This window comes from Staurois parvus, unplaced genomic scaffold (genome assembly GCF_062004578.1).
Source record: "Staurois parvus isolate SC_StPar_1 unplaced genomic scaffold, SC_StPar_1.0 ptg000412l, whole genome shotgun sequence".
In the NCBI taxonomy this organism is placed as follows: domain Eukaryota; kingdom Metazoa; phylum Chordata; class Amphibia; order Anura; family Ranidae; genus Staurois; species Staurois parvus.
The window spans coordinates 471,411-493,150 of record NW_028318208.1 but is presented as its reverse complement, the minus strand read 5'-3'; the positions used below and the strand labels follow the sequence as shown (position 1 = coordinate 493,150).

The following is a 21,740-nucleotide window of genomic DNA, read 5'->3' as shown; positions in this document are numbered from 1 at the left end:
GAGAATTTTTGTACAAAATGTTCATACAAAAATCTACTAGTGTATGGCTAGCTTAAGGGTGTTGTTCCCTTCCTTCAGCATAGTCTAGGGCAGGGGCGGACTGACAATTTGGAAACTCGGGCACTGCCCGAGGGCCCAGGGTCAGTAGGGGGCCCCATGAGATGCCCCTGTAACCTTTTTCATAGGCTTTTTTGAGTTTGGGCAAGGACACAGGGGCCCCATGATCCCCTATTGCCCGGGGGCCCCATGAGTTGTCAGTCCGCCCCTGGTCTAGGGATAGCTTTCTGAGGGAAAGATACTACTGTATCCTAACAATAGGTATAGAAAGTAACACATCTGATAGAAGAGATTTTAATGACAACCAGTCTCTATTCCTTACCTTTTGTTTCTCCCTTCTACCTCAGATTGGGGCAGAATAGGAATTTAATAAGGCACAAGTAGAGTCACTATGCTGTCCCATATGGGCATAGCAGCATAATTATTTATTATTATTTATTTCAGGTACTTATATAGCGCCATCAATTTACGCATGTATTGTACATTCACATCAGTCCCTAACCCTTAAGGGGTGTACAATCTAAGGTTCCTAACTCACATTCATACATACACATAATAGGGCCAATTTAGACAGGAGTCAATTAACCTACCAGCATGTCTTTGGAGTGTTGGAGGAAACTGGAGTACCTGGAGGAAACCCACGCAGGCACAGGGAGAACATGCAAACTCCAAGCAGGTGGTGCCATGGCTGGGATTTGAACCAACGACCCTAGTACTGTCAGGCGGAAGTGCTAACCGTAATGAGCTAAACCTACTTTCCAGCCAGGGCTCCTTTTCAGTTTGAAGATTTGTATTTAAAAGAAGCCTTCTTGTAATATACCACAGCCTGTGATTGCTCCATTCCAAATTATTTTAACATGAATTGTCAGGCAGGGTCAATTTGGTTTTCTTGCAGACTAGCTGGTAAGTGTGCTGGGAAATTTTTGTTTGTGATGTCTGTTTTCCTTCCATGTGCACCTTGCTGCAAAGGCTAGTTATAAATTGGGGTGGCTGGTGTCTTTTTTTATATCTTGGACTTGGCGTGGGGACACATTGGATGCCTTCAGCTGCCAATTGTGCTCTTGCTGGGTGTCCAATGTGTCCCGTTGCATTTACTCCCTCCAGGCAAACCTGCCCTTAATTTATCTATTCCTATATGGGCTGCAACTTGGAGACTCTTAAAATATAGAGTATGGACCGCAGTACACAGAGGAACCTTGACATAGGCACTATGGCTTCCACATATATTTGCAAATGTATGCAACTAAACCCTCTGATTTTAATGTGAATTGTTAGATGGGATCAATTTGATTTTCCTGTTCCTTCAGGTCATGCATGTGCAGTATGTACTCTCTTCTGCTGCCACCACTAAGTTCATCATAAGTGACAGGAAAGAATACACTGTATGTGCAGCCTGAAGGAACAGGACAGAGCTCCCTCCTATGGCACTAGGAGACGCTGATCCCAATGGCTGTTTCATTCCTACAATAACTTGGGACAAAGCCATCATGGGCTGTAGAAGATTTTAAGAAGGCTTCTTTGAAAGGCAGTTTTGAAAGACGTTTTTTGTACTGAACAGGAGCCCTAGCTGGATGGTAGGTTTAGCACACTATGTTGCTATAACAATAGATATATATATAGATAGATAGATAGATAGATAGATACACAGTGAAGGAAATAAGTATTTGATCTCCTGCTGATTTTGAATGTTTGCCCACTCACAAAGAAATGATCAGTCTAAACATCGAATGGTAGGTGTATTGTAACACTGAGAGACAGGATAGCAATAAAAAATTCAACAGAAATGCATGTCTGACAAATGATGCACTGATCTGCATGTTCATGAGGGAAATAAGTATTTGATCCCCTATCATTCAGCAGGATTCCTGGCTACCAGGTGTCTTTCATACAGGTAACAAGCTGACATTAGAAGCAGTCTCTTAAAGGGAGTGCTGCTAATCTCATTTTGTTACCTGTATAAAAGACACCTGTCCACAGGAGCAATCAAACAATCAGTTTCCAAACTCTCCACCATGGCAAAGACCAAAGAGCTGTCCAAGGGTGTCAGGGACAGGATTGTAGACCTACACTGGGCTACCAAACTATTGCCAAGCAGCTTGGTGAGAAGAAGCACATTAAGGTCCTGGAGTGGCCTAGGCAGTCTCCAGACCTTAATCTGATTGAAAATCTGTGGAGTGAGTTGAAAGTTTGAGTTGCCAAACGTCAGCCACCAAACCTTAATGACTTGGAGAGGATCTGCAAAGAGGAGTGGGCCAAAATCCCTCCTGAGATGTGTGCAAACCTGGTGGCCAACTACAGGAGATGTCTGACCTCTGTGATTGCCAACAAGGGATTTGCCACCAAGTACTAAGTCATGTTTTGTGAAGGGGATCAAATACTTATTTCCCTCATGAACATGCAAATCAGTGCATCATTTGTTAGACATGCATTTCTTTTGAATTGTTTGTTGCTATTTTGTCTCTCAGTGGTACAATACACCTACCATTCGATGTTTAGACTGATCATTTCTTTGTGAGTGGGCAAACATTCAAAATCAGCAGGGGATCAAATACTTATTTCCTTCACTGTAACTATATTTTTGGTCAAGATGAACTTACTCTTTATGAGCGGTAATTATGCAAAGTGCTATAACCGATAGCAATCAATTAATTTCTACCTGTCATTTATTATACAGCTCAGAAAAAAAAACAGCCAGCACACCAGACGTATTTACAGCAGCTAGCACAATGAAGGAGGTTTGCTATAGGCTGCTTCAGTTTGCACATTGCTGCTTGTGTTATTTTATATGTTTTGTTATGTTGTGTATTCTGCTTTTTACCAGGAGAGCGGAAGTTGATGCAGGGACACCCTTGGCAAAATTCTGCACCCCCATCAGACCCATGCCCTCAGCGCCCTCCCAGCGCCCCTTCTCCAAGCAGCTCTGAATCCAATCCCTACGTCAGTCTGGATGGCAGCCTACCCCCTTCCCCAACTCACAGGAAGATGTTCACGTTCTCGCGGCCAAGTCGTTCTAGAGATACAGATCGATTCTTGGATGCGCTCAGCCGGCAGCTAGGGCAGAGTTTGACCATTACTGACCAGTTTCTGACTCCTGAGAATGACTATGAAGAGGTAACTGGAATCATTGGAATTAAAAACAACAAAGAAGTAAATACAATGTTTCGACAGAGAGGTTTATTTATTTATTTCAGGTACTTATAAAGTGCTGTCACTTTACTCAGCGCTTTACATATATATTGTACATTCACATCAGTCCCTAACCCTCAAGGGGCGTACAATCTAAGGTCCCTAACTCACATTCATACATACACATACTAGGGACAATTTATACAGGAGCCAATTAACCTACCAGCATGTCTTTGGAGTGTGGGAGGAACCCCACACAGGCACAGGGAGAACATGCAAACTCCAGGCAGGTGGTGCCGTGGTTGGGATTCAAACCAATGACCCTGGTACTGCCAGGCGGAAGTGCTAACCATTTAGCCACTGTGCTGCCCAAAAGGTTGCTGAGATTCTCTGCTGGTTTGCAGAAGGGTGGATGTTGGGTCTAGCTCCAGATGGCGGGACATAGATGGACATAAGCCAGAGCTGGAGCAGGCATCAAGTGCTGTTAATTTTTACGCCAAATTTTGATTTAGTTTTAGTCATACTCTTTTGACTAAAATGCTGTTTTATTTTAGTCATCCAAATTGTTTTAGTTTTGGTCGTATTTTAGTCGACTAAAATCTCCTACATTTTGGTTGACTAAATTTTCCAGTACATTCCAGTAATCTCCAGGCAACAGGCAGACAGAGGGAGCCAGCCAATACAGCTTGCCAATAGAGTCAGGGGGGCTATGTTCTCTCTTGAATGCCACTTTATGAACTGACGTACCTCAGACAGACCCAATGTGCCCAGTTTGCTCACCTGCCAACTTGGTACCATCCACAAGCAGCTTAACTCTTAAATAAAGCACAACATTTGAATTCAACATCATTTTACTTCAGGCAATTGCAATACAGCGGATGTTTTTTTCCAGTCTTTTAGGGTGTAAGTAGAAAATTACTTTTTCAATGCCCTGTCTTTGCGAACTAAGGGATCATGTACACGGGGCGTTTGGAAAACTCTACTGAACGATGGAAACTGACTGCTGGAAAACGTAGGTTAAAAAACGTCTGTTTAGCAGCTGCAGTGTACATGAGCCCTAACACTGACTGAGGAAACAAGAAAGAAATGGGGAGGGTTTAGCTAAGACTAAACTAAGGCTGGTCATACACTATACAATTTTCTGTCCAATTTCTGCCCAATTTCCTTTAGATTTACCTTCAGCTATGTAGTGCAAGAGCCGGCCTAATTGGATTCAATTGAAAGTGTTGTTAGGTTTGACCTCCTATTATATGGTTTTTGGTAAATCTAAAATTGTATAATGTATGGCCAGCCTTACTATCACTAAACAAAAGGGGATGACAGAAGGAGAAACCAAATCAAATAGTAAACAAGTTGCAGTTGCTTAAAATGTCTACTAGATATCAGCATACTACAACACAATAGAACCTGATGAAGTTCAATACACCACATAATAAAATACATGGAAGTGGGACAGAACACAATACATTAATAACCTAATGTCTTACTAATGATGGGAACAATGTGTAGCAGTTCTTATACATGATCAGTGTCCCGAGGCAGGTGCGGGGGGTGCAGCCTACACTGGGTGACACCTACCGCACAGGGTGACACTGGACCCGCTCCACGAAAAGGTAAGTTGTAAAATAAGCCGACGATCCCCGCAGGGTGGATCCGATCCATTCTGCGGGGATCGTTAGCTTTCTTTACAACTCACCTTTTCGTGGAGCGGGTCCAGTGTCACTCCGTACAGGTTGAATGACGGCGATCCCCGCAGGATGGATCGGATCTGCGGATTGGGGAGAATAATGGATCGGAGTCTGATCCATTATGATCTATCTGCAGATCCGATCCATCCTGCGGGGATCGTCGGCATGCAACCTGTACGGGGTGACACTGGACCTGCTCCACGAAAAGGTGAGTTGTAAAGAAAGCCGATGATCCCCGCAGGATGGATCGGATGTGCGGATTGGGGAGCATAATGGATCGGAGTCCGATCCATTATGCTCCCCAATCCGCAGATCCGAACTATACTGCGGGGATCGTCGGCTTTCTTTACAACTCACCTTTTCGTGGAGCAGGTCTGGTGTCACCCTGTACAGGTTGCATGCCGACGATCCCCGCAGGATGGATCGGATCTGCGGATTGGGGAGCATAATGGATCAGAGTTTAATCCATTATGATCTTTCCGCAGATCCGATCCATTCTGTGGGGATCGTCAAAGAGGGTGTCACCAAGTGTTACCGGGTGACACCAACCCTAGGGATGCCCCTGGACATGATACATTAGATTCTATTAAAATAAGGAAACTACAGTTCGCATTGTTTTGGACTGGAGGACATCTAAATACCTCCTTATCTAAGAATGTATTATTTGGGCTATGACATCTGAAAATCTGTTCAGCATTCATTTACCACAGGTTTCAAGAAACGTTCATAAATATATAAAACTAATTATATGAAATCTCAGCAAAATAAAGCATATTATCTAAAGCCAAAACTTTTTTTTTTTTTAATTAGGTTTGCATAGAGTAGAGAATGAGCAAACAGGTTGTCATCTGGCCGGCCATCTGTGCTTCTTTGTACAGATTTTCCTTCCATTTAATGTCTAGAGGCAGAGATGGAGAGCAGATCTCTCCGGAGGAAGCGTCTCCACTGAAAGATTAAAGAGGAAATCTGTTACAAACAGAGGAAGGTCAAGTGGTCCATTGAGTCTGCCTTTTTATGTCTGGGAATGGATCTATGGTTATTCCAAACCAGGGGCGGACTGATAACTCATGGGGCCCCCAGGCAATTGGGGATCATGGGGCCCCTGTGTCCTTGCCCACACTCAAAACACACCCAAAAAAGCCTATAAAAGGTACCAGGGGCATTTTATGGGGCCCCCTACTGACCCCGGGCCCTCGGGCAGTGCCTGAGTGCTCGAATGGTCAGTCCGCCTCTGCCCAAACACGCTGAAAGTGGTTCTAAAGTCAAAATTTTTTTACTCTAATGCAGGGCTTAAAATGTCAAGTCCTGAGCTACTAGCCAGGTCTTAGAGTTACTCGCCACCAACAAACACACACAAACAGAGACACCTGTACACACAGACATGTACATACACACACACATGTACATACATGCATACATACACACACACACACACACACACAGAAACATGTATACACACGCACAGAGACACATGTACACACACACACAGACATGTACATACACACACACATGTACATACATGCATACATACACACACACACACAGAAACATGTATACACACGCACAGAGACACATGTACACACACACACAGACATGTACATACACACACACATGTACATACATGCATACATACACACACACACACACACACACAGAAACATGTATACACACGCACAGAGACACATGTACACACACACACATACAGACACATGTATACACACACAGGCACGTACAGACACGCATACACACAGATACATGTACATACCAGGGGCGGACTGACCATTTGGAAACTCGGGCACTGCCCAAGGGCCCGGGGTCAGTAGGGGGCCCCATGAGATGCCACTTGAAGTCAATCTCCCCGACGCGGCTATCACCACTGGTACCTTTTTCATAGGCTTTTTTGAGTGTGGGCAAGGACACAGGGGCCCCATGATCTCCTATTGCCCGGGGCTCCATTAGTCGTCAGTCCGCCCCTGGTACATACACAGGAATACACACGCACAGACACATGTACATGCACACAGCCACATGTACATACATACACAGACACATGTACATACATACACAAACACATGTACACACAAACACACACACACATGTACATGCATACACACACAGACACATGTACACACACGCAGACACATGTACAGATACACACAGCGACTTGCTATGGGGGCATGTGAAAGGTAGGAGGAGCCAGGAGAGAGAGGGCAAATCTCTCCAAAAGGACACAAACAGCAATAAAAAAACCTGACCAAATCAATCAATTCTTGGGAGCAGGGGGTGGGGCCGAGCTGCACTGTGTATGTCAATAGATGCACACAGTCTAACTCATCCCTACTTTATCCAAAAACAGAAAAAAAAGTAATTGTGGCTTTCGGTTCTTTTTTAGCAGCTAGTAAATGATGGCATTATTTTGCAGCAAGTTGGGGTTCACTTGTGTTTTTTGCTGTTGCTGCAGATGACATTTCAGGATGAACAGTTGAGCTGCGCCCCACGTGCGATTAGCACCACCAGCGAATCAATGGGGAGCAGTGAAGACGGGAGTTCCCTCACCTATTCATCTGTGTCTGATCACATCCCACCACCACCTCCCAGCCCCCCTCCGCCTCCTCCACCACCTCACCACCCCAGGGGACAACTCAGGAAGGAGACTTCTAAAGGAGCACCCCCTCCCTATTCCCAGGCCTTGGGGAGCTGTATGCACCCCTTACCCCCGGCCCCTCCTCCTCTCCCCATTCCTCCCGTTCCTCCTGCACCACCTTTAGAGCCCCTGGCACATCGCAGCATGCACCGGCGGAGCGAATCCAGCCACATGAGCGTGAAACGGCTACGTTGGGAGCAAGTAGAAAATTCTGAAGGAACAATATGGGGCCAGGTTGGTAATAACACATTTCATCTTTCTATTTTATTATTATATGTTGAGAAGACTAAAGCAGGCCGTACATGGGTCGAATTCCGAACGATCTTTCGATCGAAAACGTTGTTCGTTCTGTAATCCGGTGGTGCCACCAATGATTTCGAAAATTGGTTGTTTTTTCACTAATTTTCCAACATGCCCGATAAACGAAATGGGGAGGAACCACAAAAGTTGGCTGATACCATTGCCCCACTAACAGAGAGAAAATCGGTCGATTATTCTTAGGTTCGATTTTTGAACGAAAAATCGTTCGGAAATTGACCCAAGTATGGCTGGCCTAATATTGCAAGTGTTAATGTAAATAGCTGCCTTTCCCATCTGCTGGTTGGTATACAGTACTACAGCTCAGTTCATGCTGCAGTGCACACCTGCCCTTATCAGGAGGGCTTAACCCATTTATGCCCCAGTAACTCATAGAGCATGTGGCAGTAAATATTTAATTTAATATTTGGGGGCTTTAGTGCCCCTGTGCCGCTCATATGCGTTGCTAGGTAGCCAATCCTTATGTGCTGGAAGCACACTCACTGCGCACTCTCAGCACAAAGACTGAGCTGACAAAGACAGCTCTCGATCCTGACTAAGGCCTGGTTCACACCTATGCATTTTGCAGAAACTTACTGCAGCCCATTTAACATGGTTTCCTATGGGGCATGTTCACATCTATGCAGGGGCGTCCCTAAGGTTGGTGTCACCCGGTGCGATAACACTTGGTGACACCCCCTCCGACGATCCCCGCAGAAAAGATCGGATCTGCAGATTGGGGAGGATAATGGATCGGACTCCGATCCATTATGCTCAATCCGCAGATCCGATCCATCCTACGGGGATCGTCGGCTTGATTTACAACTTACCTTTTCGTGGAGCCGGTCCAGTGTCACCCCGTATAGGTTGCAAGCCAACGATCCCCGCAGGATGGTTCGAATCTGCGGATTGAGCATAATGGATCTGAGTCCGATCCATTATCCTCCCCAATCTGCAGATCCGATCCATCCTGCTGGGATTGCTGGCTTTCTTTACAACTTACCTTTTCGTGGAGCTGGTCCGGTGTCACCCCATGCCGTCAGTGTCACCCGGTGAATACGGGCAAAATTGTAGTATTTCAAATATATGTCAATATATTTGGGAAGAATATTTTTAAAATATATTTAAAATATATTTTTCTTCCATGTGGGATAGAAGAGGAGTGGAGAATGGTTAGAACCTCTGTCAGACTTTTATAGCTTTCTGTGTGCCCACCGGGGAAATCTCCCTTTACTTTTCCAGATAGACAACAAGAAATGAGTATAAATCTTCCCAAAATGAGGGTAATGTCAACCTTTGGCAGCTGGCCCCATTAGAAGATTTCCCCTCACTTCATGTTGCAGTGGTCACCATGATAATGTAGGTCAGGTGACCTCATCATTACAAGAATGACATCATCACATAGCACTGCCTACAGTTGAACTTCCTACTCTTCTCTGCAGCTGGGGGAGGATTCAGACTATGAAAAGCTGAGCGACATGGTGAAGTATCTGGACTTGGAGCTGCATTTTGGAACACAGAAACCTGCACGTAAGTTAGACCCGATTTTGTATTCAGACCAGAAACTTCCTGTGTGTCAGTTTGGTGATTACTTAAGATCTGAAATAACATTCCATTGGATCAGAAGTCTTTTGTACAGGGCAGGGGTCTGCAAACTACGGCCCAAAGGGCCTCTACTGGCCCGCTACTAAATTGTATCTGGCCCGCAGCAACTGGCCGTGAAAGACTGGACTTCCTCCAGGACAACTGTACCTTCCAGTTTCTGCCCTACTGCTCAGCAACCTGAAAGTTAAGGGGAGACTCTGCTGGGCACACATGGATGTAAGCAGGGCCTCAGATGGACACTCTTGGATGTAGGGGGGACTCAGATTTGTTCTCCTGAATGTAAATAGGCACTCTGATGGACACTCCTGGACTTAAAGGGGGCTCAGATGGTCTCTCCTGCCTGAAAGGAAGTCCTCTGATGGACATTCCTTTATGCAAGAGGGTACTCAGATATATTCACCTGGATTCACCTGGAGCTCAGATGGGGTCTCCTGCATGTAAGAAAGTACAGGCGTACCTCGGTTTACAAACACCTCGGTTAACAGAATTTTCGGTTTACAAATGAAAATCCATTGAAAATAATGCCTCAGTTTACGATCTCTTTTCGCAATACGAACGGATTAATTGGTTTTCAATGCATTTATGAATTAATTTTTAATCATGTCCCTGTGCAGTATTTATGCCTTTAAAGTGCATAAAGAGTTTTGAACACATAAAAGACTTTTTCAACTTTTTCCTGACCTCCGGAACAGATTATTTGGTTTTCAATGCATTTACAAATTTTTTTTCACAACGCGAACGGATTAATTCGTTTTCAATGCATTTACGAATGAATTTTTAATCTTTTCCCTGTGTAATATTTATGCCTTTAAAGTGCACTTTCTAAAGAGTTTTGAACAGATGAGACTTTTTTGACTTTTTTCTGACCTCCGGAATAGATTCATTGGTTTTCAATGCATTCACAAATTTTTTTCGCAATACGAACGGATTAATTGGTTTTCAATGCATTCACTAATTTTTTTTAATCATGTTCCTGTACAGTACTATGCCTTTAAAATGCACTTTATAAAGAGTTTTGAACAGATAAAATACTTTTTTTTAACTTTTTTATGACCTCCGGAATGGATTAATTGGTTTTTATTGCATTTACAAATTTTTTTCGCAATACGAACGGATTAATTGGTTTTCAATGGTCACACAATCACCTGCCACGGTTGGAGTAGGAGCCAGTGGAGATCCTGAAAGTGACGTGGCCGGTTGGGTCGCCTAAGGGAGGTGAGGAGGCAATCTAGCCGTTGAGGATTAAAAGTGTGCTGACACTTCCACCGATACCATCACTACTGTCACGTTGCATGTGTTTTTGTGTTGTTTGAAGCACTTGTTGATGAACAATTTTATGTATTTGGAGTTTTAAGTGTTTTTCGTGTGTGATCACATTTTGCCACCCATCACGTATAATATATCCCCGGATATAGGGGCCTTGTTTAGTTTATTTTCAATATTTATGAATTATTGTCACTTACTATGTGAATATTTATGACATTGAGTCAATACACTGGTTGTAAGGCACAGGGGTGACTACAGGTCACTTGTTTGTCTGAACACTTTATGCACTTTTTTTTATATAGGTTGGTTGATTTTATTTATTATTTTTGGGAGGATTATTGTAGGGTAAGAGCGCTGCACTAATTTTTGGAATTATTGTTACACACTGTTAAGGTATCAGTTTTAAGTGTTGGCTGCTAATCTGTGGGCCATTTCCATAAGCGCAGGAGGATTCTTATCTATATTCCTCTCACCTTACCTTGCCAGCATTATGATTGGGAGCTAGAGAAAGGGGCGGGGCAGAAAGGGCAGGAAGTGCTCCAGTTCAGGTGTAAGTGCACGCTTTACCAGTGCACTGCGGGGATGCAGCAGTTGGGAGCACTACAACAGCAAATCCCATGTGTATTCCTCACTAAGGTGAAAAAGGAGCCCTCCTCCAAGCGGGAACACCAAGTGATGGACTGGCTCACTGGTCCTCTCAGCACAGAGCCTGACATCAGTGAATGGTCTTTAGTCCACTAGGGTCTGACTGGTTGTGATTGCAGCCATTCCCATGCAAGGAATTATCTACCTCTTCCAGCATCAGACACTTCTTCTACATAAGTCTTTCCTGCTTGAGAATCCCCCTCTCTCTCCCCCACCCTATCTCACCCCCCTCTCTTTCTCTCACCCTCTTCTCTCTCACCCCCCTCTCTTTTGTTCTCTCACCCCCTCTCTTTCTTTCTCTCACACCCCCTCTCTCACCCCCCTCTCTTGCTCATCCCCCTCTCTCTCACCTCCACTCTCTTCCACCTTCTTTCTCTCACCCCTCTCTCTCCCCCTCTCCCCCCCTCCCGCTCCCACTCTCATCCCCCCTCTCTCTCGCTCTCTCATCCCCCTCTCTCTCTCTCACCTCCACTCTCTTCCACCTTCTTTCTATCACCCCCTCTCTCTCAGCCCCCTCTCTTTCGTTCTCTCACCCCCTCCTTTTCTTTCTCTCACCCCCTCTCTCTCTCTCTCACCCCCCCTCTCTCTCTCACCTCCACTCTCTTCCACCTTCTTTCTCCCTCCCCCTCCCCCCCTCTCTCTCTCCTTTTCCTACTCTCATCACCTACCTGTCTCTCACCCCTTCTCTCTCTCACCTCCACTCTCTCACCTCCAATCTCTTTCTCACCGTACTTTCTCTCTCTCTCTCACCTCCACTCCCACCTTATTTCTCTCACCCCTCACTCCCCCCTCTCTCCATCTCTCACCCCCCCTCTCTCACCCTCCCTCTCTCCCACTCCCACTCTCACCCCCCCTCTCACACCCTCTCTCTCACCTCCACTCTCTCTCACCTTCTTTCTCTCTCCCCCTTCCCCCCCCTCTCCCACTCCCATCCCCTCCCTCTCTCCTCCTCCTCTCTCTCAACTCCCACTCTCTCTCTCCCCTCCCGCTCTCCTCCTCCTCTCTCTTCACTCTTCTCACTATATATACAGTATATATATATATATATATATATATATATATATGACATTGAGTAACCAATAGTTGCCATTATGTGCAATTTGGTTTAAAAAGAAAAAATGGGCTGTTCAGTCTAAAATGCCCAGGCCTAGTTTTTGTCCCAGTCTGGGCCTCTACTGAACTTATGGGGGCCAGGCTGTGGCATACTTAGGGGGGTCTGGGGTGCAGTCTGCTCCTGGTACTGGCAGTCTGGGATGCTGGCCGAAGCATTGCTGTATTGCAACACTGGCAAGCAGGCTTTATGTGGCCCTATGATTTCTAATGGCAGCCCAGGCTATAAGGAACATGTAGTAAGGCATAAGACAATAGGATTCCAAACTGGATATTGATCACTCCTTGTGTTATAGATTCATATTGAATTACAGAAGCCATATCATTCTAGCATACCCAAAGCCTCCTCATGATCTTAGATCTACACTGAGCAGCAGAACATACCTTATAAGACATGGCTTTATTTAAAAGGTTGGCCGGTTGCTGAAATTAGAGCAAAATATGTATCTATTCAAATGGTGTTCAATTGGAGGGTCACATAGTGCAGTAATGACACTATACAAGATGATTAAACATGGAGGTGTACATATAGGTGGAGATTAGTCTCTGTAAATAATTTGCAGTAGATGAGAAAAATGTCACAAAGTTCAGTAAACATGTGCTGTAACATACTTCTCTTCAATAGCTGGCATTCTCTCCAGGAGGTTCTGCTGTGTATATAGTGCTCCTTGTGTCTGTTAGTTTGAAAAAGTCAGATATATGCAAATAAAGTACACGTTAGGAGGTACAGCAGAGACAAAAACTGCTGGCTGCCATGGCACCTTAGGCGGCTACTTTCTAAAGTTGGGGTTCTCAACCAGGGTTCCATGGAACCCTAGGGTTTCTCCAGAGGTTGCTAGGGGTTCCTTGAGCAATGAGCAATTTTTGCCTCTCAGATAAGTTCCAACTGACACCATTGATCTTTTTAGCAATCTGTAATTCTTCCCAATAACCACAAGTGTAAGGAGCATTCTTACCTCTGACCATCACACTAATGTATCATGAAATGTAGATATAGTCATTTTTAGCAGGGGTTCCCCGAGACCGGAAAGTTATGTCAAGGTTCCTCTGCATTGAAAAGGTTGAGATGAGAAAGACCGTTCTAAAGCATTCACAGTTATAACACTGACACCGACTAAGAGCTGATTCACACATGTGCTGTGCGGATTGAAGCTCAGGTTTCACAGCTAATTGACACAGTAGTTGTGCAATGGTTCATGTCACGTTTACATCAGGATCAGGACAGGATTAGGTCAGGATTTTATCTTGTTCACAGGTAGCACACCCTTGGGTGATGCTTGGCTAGATATATAGGTTCAGCTCCCACCTGAATCTGGTGACACCTCCGATTATACCCAGAACACTTCGACACTCTGAGAATATTTTTTATGGGTTTTATTGAAGAAGACAAACCCTGAAAAAGAACTAGCTGATTTAACACAGGTAATGTAAATAAAACACAGATACCACTTTGCATAACACAGTTAGTAAGAAGTCACAATTCACTCGCCAAAGACTCCAAAAACTGACTAGTATCACACTGACTAGGGCAGCAATGGGCAAACTACGGCCTGGCGGACCTTTTAATCCGGCCCGTTGAGCGTGATACTGTCAGGATGGCTGTCAGGATGTGTGTAGGCGGGGCAGCGTGACGAATGTGAGGGGAGCTAGGCTCCTCTCACAGTCCGCCCTGAAGACCGGAACGGCACGGGAACATGGCGAGAGGAACGCGCGGAGCAAAGGTAAGTGAATTGACACAGGGGGGACTTGGCTTACTACTTGGGGGGGAATAATATGGGGGATGAATTACTATAGGGGGGATGAATTACTATAGGGGGGATGAATTACTATAGGGGGGATGAATTACTATATGGGGGATGAATTACTATGGGGGATGAATTACTATATGGGGGATGAATTACTATGGGGGATGAATTACTATGGGGGATGAATTACTATATGGGGGATTAATTACTATGGGGGATGAATTACTATATGGGGGATGAATTACTATGGGGGATGAATTACTATATGGGGGATTAATTACTATGGGGGATGAATTACTATGGGGGATGAATCACTATGGGGGATGAATTACTATATGGGGGATTAATTACTATGCTTACTATGGGGGAATATTACTATACTTACTATGGATGACACATACACATCATTCATCTACTCTTGGTCCGGCCCCCGGGTCCAATATATGAACCCATTGCGGCCCTCAAGTCAAAAAGTTTGCCCACCCCTGGACTAGGGTGACATATGAGAGTGACATTGACACATGAAACAATAACTGTTAATGAGGTTTAGCAGCTTATTGACATTTGCTATAGCAGTGCTATCTAAAGCAGAAATGTCCTACCTAACCACTGGCCAGTGGGATGAAACTTAAAGTCTCTCAACGTTGGGGCCCTTTAATCAATGGAAGAGCGCTCACTCTCTGCATGGAAGCGTATTTGTAATCCAGGGGTAGCAGGATAGCAGTCTCCTTTAAGCAGAATCTTCCAGTGAACATTGCAATAGAAAAAAACAACACTTCAACAAAATCTTTACCATACAGGTGAAATCCTGATGTACTGACACTTGGTCAGTATATTCAAAGCAGCAAGCTTCTGTGGGGATTTGGAACTAAAACACACTCTTCAGCCACAGCACAAGTTTTGAGGAGACAATCACCAGTAATATACAGAGACAGAGTTCTCTCATCAACCAGCAGCAGGAATAGCTAATTCTGAGCAGCTTGGGCTTTCCAAGATCTGTGTCAGTCTGAGAATTAGAGAGCAGGCTTTCTCATGACCATTCTCCAGAGATGAACAGCAAATGCAGCAATATCAAAATCCCCTTTCATCACAGAGTACTCACTGTTTCTGGATTGTCCTCTAGATAGCATTAGACAGTAGTAGAAATCATCTCTCTTACAGCAGCTCCAGACTTTGAGAGACACATGCACTTGAGTGGCTGTAATCCTGAGTGTCAGGCAGGATAATCCTTGATTTGCACACTGTCCTCCTGCAACAATTTCTCTGCTACACACTCCCAGCCCAGCCCATGGGCTCTAGCAGCACAGAGAGTGAAACTCTTGTGACTTTACACCAGGAGCCCTTGCTCCATGCGGTCCCCTGAAAATGTCTCCTTCCCCACATGTGCTTCTTCTTCCTTTTCCTCTCTCCTTTCCTCCACAGCCAATCATAGGTTCAGCTGCAACAGTGCTGCTATGGGTGGATCCTTCTCAGCTGTAGCAACAACCAATCAGAGCACAGTCCTGCTTTCCCTGTCTGTCACTCACAAAGAGGGAAAAGAAAAAAAATGCTTTGAAACTGCTGTTTAAGATTTAAAGCAACCAGCACATCTCTACACACATATATGCTGTTTAGAAATGGGTCCCATAGAAGTCAATAGCTTGTAATCCATACCTGAACCTGAAGGCACTGCTCAGAATTCGTACATGACTCTTTTTCAAGCCGTACTGAATTCGCACCGCCAGCGCACTGGACATATGTGAACAGGCACTGTAGGAAGCAATGTTATTTCACATTTGATGCAGATTGGATGCGGTTCAAACCGCATCCAGTCTGTGTATATATGAACTAGCACTAATGCAGCTCTGTATTAATAAATCGTGGGTTGAAGTCAGCCCACAAGTCTTAGTACAAATAGTGACAGCAAAGAAGAACTGTTGTGGACAGCTCAAGACTGATCATAAGTATTGCGGCAAAAGCTGTTTTATTATATGTTTTATTAGGCAATTATTTTATATTTCGAGTCCTACCTTAAGTTTCTGTTGCTGCTCACTGGCAAGATCCACCCTCTGTATTTGTCCTGATGGCTAGTGTCACCTAGAGAGAATGTAACCGTAGACTCAAGAGTAATTGATCCAAATTTTTTACATAAACTCCTTTCTGCCTAGCCCTGGTGTCCCTTTAATAGGGTCTGTACGCCCAGTGCACAGGAAGTAGTGGTGATCATGTGACAACTGTGATTGGCTGTCAGTGGTCACATGATCAGGAGCCAGTCAGACCATCTACTGTTAGTGGGGATCAACAGCTATCTTTGACAGCTCAGTCTTAGTGCTGGAAGCACAAAGGGAGTTCGATCTACACACAGAAACATAGTTAACCCTGTGACATATATGTGCACATGTGGGCATTAACGCCCACCCTTTTGCCACTGCGCTTTTGTGTTATGAAGGTGACAGTGTGGCAGCACCCAAATATTGCAGAGTTCCCCTTTCAGCTTTAACATTTCTAAAAGCATCTGTTTGCAGAACCAGGTCATCAGCTCACTTCCTCCCTCTCATTTCCTGTGGAACAATGTGTTCCAGTCTAGCAGCTTACACCCTAACTTACAGTTGGTGATATTTTATCTAAATGTGAAACCGCAAAGGCCATATCCTGAACTGCTCAGAATGTATTTTAAAGGTACAAAGAGGAAATATATGCATTGGGATGTAATTGTTGATATATACAAAGCACTTAGCTTGCAGACACGAGTCTGACTAGGTTAAACAGCTGGTAAATAAAAAGCTTGTTTTCCTCAAGTTCATGTCCGGAGTTTTCCTGGAATTCCCAAAGTTGCTATTACAGCAGCAGGTTAAAAAAAGTGAGAGCTGCCAGATTAAAAAAACGTATTGGATGGTGTTGTGCATTACGTTGCATAAACTGTCTCTGAATACCGCATTATATTTTACATATGTTAGCAGGAAGAGGTTTTTGCTTGTAACTTCAGTTCCACTTGTAACTGTAATCAGACCTGCTCAAGCTAAATATGTAAACCTCCAATATATTTAGGCATGTATTTTTATCTTTTATTAACTGAAAGGAAATGAAGATTGCAGCTAATATTTACAGTTTTTCCATCGTCAGAAGAGACACAGGATTAAAAAATGTATTTGTTCAGCGTTTCCTTCCTGTGTGTATGTTGCAAGTTCTTGAAATGGATCTTTAATTTTTTACATCGTTTTCTCTTCCTGTCTTTTTTAGTTCTTCCAGTATTGTCAGAATCCTTGAAAAACAAAGGTGCTGTTGAAATATTGTCACACAAGAAAGCCTATAACACAGGTATGAGGTGCCCATTCACTGCTTTGAGTTGGAACTTGGAGTACCAAATGGTATCATCTCCATAGTATCCCTTTTAATCGTATTAATATTATTATTATACAGGATTTATATAGCACAAGCAGTTTGTGCGGCTCTTTACAATATAAAGGGAGACAGTACAGTAACAATACAATTCAATACAAGAGGGTTAGGAGGCCTCTGCTCTTGAGAGCTTACAGTCTAATAGGTAGGAGCAATTGGAACAAAAGGTAATAACTATGAGGGATGAGCTAATGGGAGAAATAAAATATTTCTATATACAATTGTTAGCTGAAGGCACAATAGGCTTCCCTGAAAAGATGAGTTTTCACGGATTAACTAAAAGTAGACAGAATAGGAGACAGCTGGACAGATTGGGGTATAGAGTTCCAGATGATGGGAGAGGCTCTGGAGAAGTCCTGTAGACAAGCATGGGAGGAGGAGACAAGGGACCTAGAGAGCAGGACTGGTCTCTAGAAGAGGTGTGGCTTTCAGGGGGCATGTCCCCACAGAACTATGGGAGTGGTTTGATATCTCAAAGTGTTTGGAATGCTACGCAATTATTTTATGTATGGTTTTTCTTTGTGTATACATCCTAAGAAGAGACATGTACTGTATCTCCTTCATATAAATTTCCCTTAAATTCCAGCACTAATGTTATTTTTAGGGACTAAAAAACTAAAGCAAGACGTTACATGTGAAAGAGGTATTTATAGTGGCAGCACAGTGGCTAAATGGTTAGCACTTCCATCTGGCAGTACTAGGGTTGTTGGTTCAAATCCCAGCCACAGCAACACCTGCCTGGAATTTGCATGTTCTCCCTGTGCTTGCATGGGTTTCTTCTGGGTTTCCTCCCACACTCCTAAGACACGCTGATAGATTTAGTGGATCCTGTCTAAATTGGCCCTAGTATGTGTATGAATGTAAGTTAGGGACCTTATATTGTATGCTCCTTGGGGACTGATGTGAATGTACTTTGTATATGTAAAGCACTGCATAAATTGATGGCGCTATAAAAGTATATAAAATAATTAAAAAAATGTAACTGAACCTATAGCTGTGCAGAAATTGCGGGGGAGGTAAATTGAAAATGTAGAAAACAGCTAAGAATTGGATATTTATGGTAAAGCAAATTCTGAATGTCTTTACTGCTACAAAATCTCTCCTCCGCCAGCTGGCATGTTTTTTGTACTCTGACAACCACACTTGTGCAGCTCAAAACGGCCATACGCTGCTTGAATTGTGGCTGATTCCTGCTGAATCAGCCAAAATTTGAGCAGTGGGTGGCCCTGTCCACACCCCGTCCCTCAGCGAAAGTTGACTTGTTGGGTAGGTGCAGCAAGGTGCGGCGGCAGTAAACACACACAAGCTTGGAGTGCAGTAACTGATGTATTGAAAAATTTGCAAACAGTACAACAGCCCAGCAGGGAGCTCACACGATCGAGAACTTGCAGTCAATGCAGCAGAGAGTCAGCAGTAGTAGGCCCAAATTGAATATAGCTGTGATGGGAGTCACTTTGGGTGGGGGGCCCATGGAACCCAGCTCACTTTGGAGAGGTGGGGAGACCCCTGTCTCAGCTCCCCATATCCCTCTTATGTGTAAGTCACCCTGTGCCTGTTAGGGGTACAGGGTGATCTGTCATAATTAGAGATGAGCGAATTATTCAAAAATTCGATTCGGCTGATTCGCCGAATTCGTGGAATAAATTCGATTCGAGGCGAATATATTCGCTGCCAATTTAACTTATAAAAAGGGTGTTTCTAGGCTTCAGAGAGCCTTTATATTAGTGCAGAACACTGTATCTTTAATTTAAATGCCCTTGGAGTCTGCTGGGGAAGAGAACTAATACTGTCAGTCAGTATGACATGCAGATGAGTGCCGTCGATCTTAGAATCACCGCACACTTCACTCATTTGGGCAGTCACGGGGCCAAAACCAGAGTGTGGAGCCACAGTGTGGCGGTGGAGGCAGCAGCAATGGGAGGCCATACAGCACCCTATGACAAAATGGAACCCACCAGCAGTGGGAGGAGACCTGAAAGTGGCACATGGCAGAGTGTGGCGATGGAGACAGCAGCAATGGGAGGCCGTACAGGGACCCATGACACACTCTGGACCTGGCAGCAGCATGAGGAGGCGGTACAGGGGCCCATGACAGATTACGGGCCTGGCAGCAGCAGTGGGCGGGCGGTGGATGCAGCAGTATTCGGAAGCCAAACACAGGCCTCGGTTAAAAAGCGGAAGCCGTCAGCAGCGTGAGCAGACGACAGAGGCACATGGTGCAGGGTGGCGGTGGAGGCAGCAGCAATGGAAGGCCATACACAGGCCTAGGTTAAGAAGCGGAAGCCGTCAGCAGCGTGAGCAGACGACAGAGACACATGGCGCAGGGTGGCGGTGGATGCAGCTGTATTCGGAAGCCAAACACAGGCCTCGGTTAAAAAGCGGAAGCCGTCAGCAGCGTGAGCAGACGACAGAGGCACATGGCGCAGGGTGGCGGTGGAGGCAGCAGCAATGGGAGGCCATACAGCACCCTATCACAAAATGGAACCCACCAACAGTGTAAGGAGACCTGAAAGTGGCACATGGCGCAGGGTGGCGGTGGAGGCAGCAGTATTCGGAAGCCATACACAGGCCTAGGTTAAAAAGCGGAAGCCGTCAGCAGCGTGAGCAGACGACAGAGACACATGGCGCAGGGTGGCGGTGGATGCAGCAGTATTCGGAAGCCATACACAGGCCTAGGTTAAAAAGCGGAAGCCGTCAGCAGCGTGAGCAGACGACAGAGACACATGGCGCAGGGTGGCGGTGGATGCAGCAGTATTCGGAAGCCAAACACAGGCCTCGGTTAAAAAGCGGAAGCCGTCAGCAGCGTGAGCAGACGACAGAGGCACATGGCGCAGGGTGGCGGTGGAGGCAGCAGCAATGGAAGGCCATACAGCACCCTATCACAAAATGGAACCCACCAACAGTGTAAGGAGACCTGAAAGTGGCACATGGCGCAGGGTGGCGGTGGAGGCAGCAGTATTCGGAAGCCAAACACAGGCCTCGGTTAAAAAGAGGAAGCCGTCAGCAGCGTGAGCAGACGACAGAGGCACATGGCGCAGGGTGGCGGTGGAGGCAGCAGTATTCGGAAGCCATACACAGGCCTAGGTTAAAAAGCGGAAGCCGTCAGCAGCGTGAGCAGACGACAGAGACACATGGCGCAGGGTGGCGGTGGATGCAGCAGTATTCGGAAGCCAAACACAGGCCTCGGTTAAAAAGCGGAAGCCGTCAGCAGCGTGAGCAGACGACAGAGGCACATGGCGCAGGGTGGCGGTGGAGGCAGCTGCAATGGAAGGCCATACAGCACCCTATCACAAAATGGAACCCACCAACAGTGTAAGGAGACCTGAAAGTGGCACATGGCACAGGGTGGCGGTGGAGGCAGCAGTATTCGGAAGACATACACAGGACTAGGTTAAAAAGCGGAAGCCGTCAGCAGCGTGAGCAGACGACAGAGACACATGGCGCAGGGTGGCGGTGGATGCAGCAGTATTCGGAAGCCAAACACAGGCCTCGGTTAAAAAGCGGAAGCCGTCAGCAGCGTGAGCAGACGACAGGCACATGGCGCAGGGTGGCGGTGGAGGCAGCAGCAATAGTCGTCTCCCCACGCTGCTGCTGGGGGGACTTTTTAACATAGGCCTCTGTATGGCCTTCAATTTAAGCTGCTTATGCTTCGCCACTCTGCCATGGGCCCCTGTACCACCTCCTCTTGCTGCTGCCAGGTCCAGAGTGTGTCATGGGTCCCTGTACGGCCTCCCATTGCTGCTGACTTCATCGCCAGACTTTGCCATGTGCCAGTTTCAGGTCTCCTTACACTGTTGGTGGGTTCCATTTTGTGATAGGGTGCTGTATGGCCTTCCATTGCTGCTGCCCCCACCGCCACCCTGCGCCATGTGCCTCTGTCGTCTGCTCATGCTGCTGACGGCTTCCGCTTTTTAACCGAGGCCTGTGTTTGGCTTCCGAATACTGCTGCACCCACCGCCACCCTGCGCCATGTGTCTCTGTCGTCTGCTCACGCTGCTGACAGCTTCCGCTTTTTAACCTAGGCCGTGTATGGCTTCAGAATAATGCTGCCTACACCGCCACCCTGCGCCATGTGCCTCTGTCATCTGCTCACGCTGCTGCCAGGTCCATACTGATTCATGGCCCCCTGTACCGGCTCCTCATGAACGTGGTTCAGCGGGTTTGCATCACTTAACGGCA

The 21,740-nt window shown here is 45.6% G+C and overlaps 1 protein-coding gene across 1 annotated transcript in view; it reads left to right on the top strand.

The window, feature by feature from the left end:
* Positions 1-21,740, top strand: part of GRID2IP (Grid2 interacting protein) — a 160,847-nt gene that overhangs the window by 103,678 nt on the left and 35,429 nt on the right. The window contains exons 11-14 of the mRNA XM_089686780.1: positions 2,879-3,168; positions 7,333-7,749; positions 9,255-9,342; positions 17,403-17,480. Coding sequence (XP_089542906.1) covers positions 2,879-3,168; positions 7,333-7,749; positions 9,255-9,342; positions 17,403-17,480 — 873 coding nt within the window. The remainder of the gene's footprint in view (positions 1-2,878; positions 3,169-7,332; positions 7,750-9,254; positions 9,343-17,402; positions 17,481-21,740) is intronic.